The sequence below is a fragment of the Elaeis guineensis genome, chromosome 13, assembly GCF_000442705.2.
Source record: "Elaeis guineensis isolate ETL-2024a chromosome 13, EG11, whole genome shotgun sequence".
Taxonomy (NCBI): Eukaryota; Viridiplantae; Streptophyta; class Magnoliopsida; order Arecales; family Arecaceae; genus Elaeis; species Elaeis guineensis.
This window is the reverse complement of record NC_026005.2, coordinates 21,818,946-21,825,695: the sequence shown is the minus strand read 5'-3', so window position 1 is coordinate 21,825,695 and position 6,750 is coordinate 21,818,946. Positions and strand designations below refer to the sequence as shown.

General features: G+C 39.0%; 1 protein-coding gene across 3 annotated transcripts; it reads right to left on the bottom strand.

Annotated features, from left to right (window-relative positions):
• Positions 1-392: 392 nt before the first annotated feature.
• LOC105056257 (basic helix-loop-helix protein 79) lies at positions 393-4,012 on the bottom strand. Of its 3 annotated transcripts, XM_010938393.4 has the most exons (8): positions 3,542-4,009; positions 3,090-3,452; positions 2,481-2,705; positions 2,255-2,389; positions 2,064-2,135; positions 1,100-1,309; positions 895-997; positions 394-618 (listed from the first exon to the last, which is right to left on the bottom strand). In XM_010938393.4, the coding sequence occupies exons 2-8, from the start codon at positions 3,435-3,437 to the stop codon at positions 581-583; spliced, it is 1,131 nt and encodes a 376-aa protein (XP_010936695.1). In that variant the 5' UTR covers positions 3,438-3,452; positions 3,542-4,009; the 3' UTR covers positions 394-580. The 3 variants fall into 3 exon arrangements, with proteins under 3 accessions (XP_073103892.1, XP_010936695.1, XP_073103891.1); XM_073247791.1 differs by lacking the exon at positions 1,100-1,309 and having other exon boundaries at positions 393-618; positions 3,542-4,012; XM_073247790.1 differs by lacking the exon at positions 3,542-4,009 and having other exon boundaries at positions 3,090-3,529.
• Between the last annotated feature and the right edge of the window lie 2,738 nt (positions 4,013-6,750).

Genomic DNA, 6,750 nt, shown 5'->3' with positions numbered 1-6,750 from the left:
CACTTAAACTAATTAAAATGAAAGGTCAGACACATACGGCAACCATGGCTTCAAAGATACCGTAACAATTTTATTCCATATAAAATGTTTGCAAATTGACCAATGTTCATGTTCCTTAATCGATTTCCTCTAATGAAGTAGAACATAAATTTGTAAATGCATGTTATCCATTAAGTTTGTGTATATGATCATTCAGTAATGTTATTAAAGAATCATATTCATGAAAAAGAATAGAATTTTTGCATAGGAAGTTGGATTTTAGAAGATTGCTTGAGTCAAATTGCAAAATGGAATGCACAAGTCTACTTCCATCTCTTTTCTACCTTGATAGTCTTCTTTGAAGGCACAAACCAAGACAAACTGCAGGTTTTGATTTTTGAAAGCTTATATTATTGTAAACAGCTTGTTGTAGAACATGGATGGATTTTTTTTTTTCAGTCCTTCAACATGAACATCACTTTGGGAGTTTATTTCAATGAGAAGTAGTCATGCTTGATCAGATCAATTTACATATGTATTTAGTAAAGAATCTTCGAGCTTCGAAATGGATATTTAACCTCCAAGAAGTTTTTATATATTCTTACATCTCCATTTCGAGATTGCAAGGTAAGATATCACCTGCAAAAAAAAAGTTCCATAAAATAATATGTCATTTTGAATAGATCTGAATTCTGATAACATGATATTATGTTGACCTATTATTAACCAATTAATTTTGCAAAATATGGTCTCATAAAAAAATGACCAACCATCCTATGACCATGTATAGAGATGGTTTCCCTTTGTAGAAAACATCTATGGTGAGGAAGACAATGAAATTGAACTGTGAATTATCTAATGCTGCCCTTTTCTACATATTTCCATGTCCTTCAAATAGGATAGTCGTATCTTTACCTTGCAGTGATTGAAAGGGAAAGGCAGGGCCCCTTCCTTGAAGAACTTCCACACCATAGAGGTTCTGCAAGCCAGTGTTCCAAGAAGAAGAAGATCCATGAACCTGAAAATGTCCTTTAAATGTGACCAAGGGCAGGTGGCTACTACTTTTACTCCATTCTCTCATCTTAATAAATTTCATGAACATGGTTTTAGAAGTAATTACATTGAGACTTGAATCCAAGATTGGCCCAGGCACTGATGCAGGCAAGCTCATGGTTCTATGGAGGACTATATCTGAGGAATCCATAGCCATGTCAAGTCCGCAACAAGCACTTGTTGGATGCAAGCAGGTGAACTGAACATAAGACGGGTCCAACTGCTCAGATGACATATCAGTCACTGGCATGACTCCAGAATTGCAAGCTACGTTTATCTATACAATATTAAAAAGATTCAGATTAATAAATAACCATAAAAAAATCTAATAATTTTAGCTAATATGACACGGCAAATAGAGTTTGGCAACCAAACAAATGCTAAATATTAAAACCACCTCATAAAACAACTAATCTGACAATCAACTTGAGAAGGGTGTAATTCCTTCTTTCCTTCTTTCTTTTTTCTTTTTTTTTTTGGTTTGTTTGTTTTATTACACAAGGTGGGGCTGATCGCCACCCACCGACCTCATCTAAGCTTGAGACCAGGCTCCCAGGCAAACGGAGCCACTGCTCATAGAACTGAAGCTTTTTGCTCATCGAGATTAAAACAAGGACCAGTGCCACTTGGATTTGTCCTTCTAACAAGGACTGGTGCCACTTGGATCGGTCCTTTTAACCAAGAAGCAGGTGATGGTACCATCCAAAGTAAGATTCTTTTTCCTTTTTGATGGTAGAAGGCTGTACATTTTGGGCGCTCCAAAGGTGAGTGCATTGGCTTTTCTCAGAGTTCCTCACTAACCATGGCCACACTATGGGCTTAGCCAAACAATTTTTATGGGCACAATATTTGAGATTCTGTTTTTGATGTTTTTTTTTTTTTTCATTTTCTGATGAACATCAAGTGAAACTATCAAATGGTGGCTTCTCTTTCTATCAAAGACTATTTCCCTTTCTCTTTCATCTTAAGGAAGGGAAAATACTACATCTCTGAGATCAAAATTTTAGGTGTGCCAACGATATAAAATTCACCTCTCTGTTGAAGAAATGATCAATGTCGAAGTCCAGCCTCGGGTTCACAGCAGCGAGATTCATGGACAAGAACTGTTACAAATCCAGAGGCGAAACAATTAAGAGGGAAATTAAAAAAGAACAAATCAGCCTCTATGTTTTTTTATTAACAAGAAATGAGCCTATATAAAACAGAGGAAGTTGGCAACTACCTCGACTTGCCTTTGGAGAGACTGAACATAGTTAATGATCTGATCAAGTATGCCGGCTTTCCCTGTGATATTATTGCACCCGGGCACCAACTCCTGCAGATACTTCATCCTCTCACTGATCCTCTCCCTCCTCACCTACACCACGGACTGACTCATAAGTTTGGAAACAGAGAGATACCGATAAGAGGAGGGAGAAGTGAAGGCTGGAAATGAGAAGCAAAGTTACCCTCTCAGCCAAGCTATGGCTATCTGTGGCCTGGCCTCGACGGGCTCTGACATGGATGTAGTCGGTCTTTGGTGGCTCTACGTTCTCCTTGGAGGCGTCTCCCGAGGCTTCCCTTTTGTTGTTGGCTCGTGGGCTCTCTTTGGCTGCTGTTTCTCCTCCTCTTACTCTGTCTTCTTTCACTCTCTTATGTTTCTTGCCATCCTCTGCAGTGTTGCCACATCCCACCTGTTCGACAGAAGATGACTTTTATGCTTTGATTTGCATTTATGCATGCTAGCAAAGCTTGTTTCTGAATTTTCTTTAATTCTCTCGGCAGGATTTCGTTAGAACCTTAACACTGTGAGTGTTCAAGTTCATGTTAATAAAACACTAGAATTTTGACCTGTCAAAAAAAACAATAAGAACTTTGCAAAAAAAAGAAAAGAAAAGAGTAGACAAGAAACAAGCTTATTATAAATTTGATAATAAATTCGATTCCATCATTATTTCATGTCTAGATGCAAAATGTGTTTATAATTTGCACAGAAAAACGCTGTCTTATTATTCTTGAGTCTGAAAGATGCTGTAAAATCTTTAAAAAATTAGAGGGAGAGGAATACCCGATGTTACCTTTTGGTGAGAGATGTTCTCAGCCTTTCTCTTCCTCGAATTGTCGCTCTGCTCCTTGATGCTTTTTTCCTCCTCCCCAGTAGTGGCAGCACCAATAGTTAAATACTTAGTGCCAGCAAGATTTGGCCAGCCATTGCCATGATCGCCAATTTGGTCGTGAATGTAACTAATATTTCTGCTTCTCTTGTCATCATTAGGGCTGTGAAACGATTGCATTGAGGTGGTATGAGGAACAACATATCCAATATGAGCCAATTGTTGCTGATGTTGTTGTTGCCCATTGAGACATCCTCTTTGTGGATCTAAGACGGAGAGATCGGAAGGAGGAGCCACGAGCCATCGCACCATCTTGGAGCCAATGAACTGTAGGTAAAAGAATACAAAATAATTGAATCCTTAACATTCTCTCTTAATAATTGAATCCTTTTTTCCCATCACAATAAAATACATACATATAGGCCACGGAAGAAGGAATGGTGCTAGTCTCCTGACTGCAGCACTACTCTCTTTCTATTTTCTTGGAGAGATTTCTTTGGAGAGGAAATATATAGAGAGCGGAGAAGGAGAGGATCGCATGGAGGGAGAGCATAAAGCAAGCAGATGGGAGGGTGACAGCTGCGTCCCCGGTAGCATAAATCAGAGAGCCTCCTATCCGTCATCCATAATCGGGGTCCACCGTGACATGACCGACACGTGGGTGTGTCTAGCGCTTCCAAACCAGGTACACAGGTACGGTTACGGGGTGGTTACCACACCACCCCCAGTAGATGACGTGGCGGGCGATTGCGTTCTTGCGTTTTGTCAAAACTGGCCTTAGGAGGGCCCATCATTTTGCCACGTGGAATACTGACGTGGAAATTAGAAAAGTGGGGACCACCTGAAAATGGTGACCGCCCGTAATCCGGTGGCCTGGGTGGGCCCGCATTCTTCCTGGGTGATAGCTAAAAATAGAAAGTTCTATGAAAAATTCAGGTCGAAAATGTACAGAATTTGGAAAAAGGAAAGTTTCAAAGAACATTGGATGGCTTGCATTGTTAAACTTTATAAAAAAAAATAAATTTAAAACGTCCAAATAGAACTTTTAAATGGCTTTCTGAAAAAAAACTTTTGCCAAATATATATTACCTATTCTTTTGTTAATTTGAGAAAATTGTGAAATATTATATTCAAAAACAGCACTGGTGAATTGATTAATTATAACATCACTCTTTGCGCAGGAACGTTAAGGAAACCATTCTTCTCTATGAGATTCTTTATACATACCTACATACACACACATACATAATGCCCACCACTATTTTCCATATATTTTATTAGAACGAGAGAAGTCTATTTTAAATATGCTAAGTTTCCATAAACTTTATAATTGCTAAAGTAGCACAAACCAAGCTTTTTCTGCGGGGCGGGGTGGGGTGCATGATATTGGGAGATTCAGAAATTGCAAATTGAAGGTTTAGGAGTCATGGACAAAAAAACTTCGGTCCAAATGAATTACATAGAAACTTTAAGTAAGCTTTTAATTTGCTATCTACTTGACAAAAAAAAAAACACAATATTTATCAACAAGTATTAGTACAGTTGGTTGGCTCTCCATTTTCCAAAGATCTATGTATGATTGGAAGAGATCCAGAATCCCAACCCTCTCTCACACACAACAACAACGAGGGTATTCCAATTTGGAGTCCAGTGCAGGATATCTTCAAAGAGGAGTGGGGTGCCATCTCCATGGCACGAGTCTTCCATTTGATAACCCCTCGGTCACCACCTGCTTTTGCTTCACATGTAGCTTGCTTCCCACGCTCGTGTCCCATACATGGTTGTTTCCCATGGTGGCGATAATTTATACGTGACAGCCACGAAAAGGAGTTGCAACATGTTTAAAAAACAAAAAAAAAAAAAAAGGGAGTGGCATCTGGCTCTATTGCTTCATACATAGCTTTTGACACAGGATAACCGCATGGTGAGATTCGATCAAAAGTGGATGCTGCTGTTTATCTGCCTAGTTCCATCCATGCAAACCTTTCCATATCTTTCTCCATTTATTACTCTCTCTATCTCTCTCTCATATTATTTTCTGGTCTTAACTGTTGGAAATTTGTGCAGTGAAATAAATTGGAGAAGGTAGGAGGGCATGCACGGATGGATCGTGCAGATGGTGAAGGGAAGATAGCACCCAATCCGAGGAAAGAGAATCTATCGTTTATCGATCTCTCTCCTGGCCTTTTTTTTTTCCCCTCTTACGCAACGCCTGTGAAGGACCATGTATTTGGACGATATGTAGTTTGGCTCTTCCTTGAACCTTGGACTGTGTTCTTATTCTTTTTGCTTTCTATAACTTTATCCACGGCAATTCATGAGGGATGGCTAGCCATAAGTTTGAGGACCGAGTCGATTTAAGGCACATAGACATATTCTCCTACACTTCGGCAAACTTGGCTATCGCCCTGCACTCGTCCCTTATCTATTTTCGAGGATGTTCTATGTTCAAATTAATTTTAAGAAAAAAAGCTAACATGCTTCTTATGCTTGGACTTGGGGTCAAGGGATGGCTAGTTTAAGAAATCTTTGAAGACCAAGTCGACTTTAAGGGTTGATGAGATACATTAAATCCATGAGACCTTATTTTGGATGCAAGATGTCACTCGTAGGATACGGATATAGTGGCAAGATGACTCAGGTTGCACTATCATGCTGTTAACCTTGGCTGAATCTGTGTGACATGAATTTTTAGACACTGATGCATGGCAAATGTCTTTTTTACAAGCTATAAAACTACTTATGACAGACAAATACCACATATTTGAGTCATGGGACAGACGGCGTCATGAGTTCAGCTCAAGGTAGGAGCCTATTGCTCCAACCTTTATCACACCTTACTCCCATCATCCCATACATAATCTAGTGAAGTAAATTAAGACCATTCCATTTAAAAAAGAAGATGACGATGAAGAAGAAGAAGAAGTTAGTTAGGATCATCTGTGCTGTATGTTAAAGGGAACGAAAGGGTGCACAAATATCAGATCTATGACCATAGAGAATAACATTACTGCCAATTGGATGTATGATGACATTCAGGTACGTTCTCAGGACTTAAGAGATTGAAAAGGTTCAAGATAGAACATATTTATGCATTAAGTTGGGCTGCCTTGTGAATATGAACATGTTAGCACCTGGCCTAGCATTTTAATTTAAAAAAAAAAAATACTATATCATCCAAGAATTTTACATGCTTGCACTTTTCTATCAAATGGGCCCATAGCTTCAAATCGAACTATGCGATGCAAAATCAGTCCCTTGAACAAAGACTTACTACTAAAAATTTGCACCATTGCTCATGCATTTAGGACCAAAATCAGATGAGATTAAAATCTACATGTCCATGAAGTTTAAAACCCTTCACATGCCTACTTAAATCATGTCCAAATCCGCTCATAAATAGTACAGCAATATAAGCGTCAAGATGTGGCCCATCTCTTTCAATCATCGATGCTATAACTTGCACAAAGTATCTTGCCTCCTCTTATTGGCACATGGTAGTGGGGTAACACCCCTCATGAACTGTCAGAGAAGTTCCAACGATGCTAATATAGAGGTTGGATCCTGTCCGACCCTCATTCACTCAAAAAACTATGCGGGCATAAAGTGAGAGCATCCAAATTAT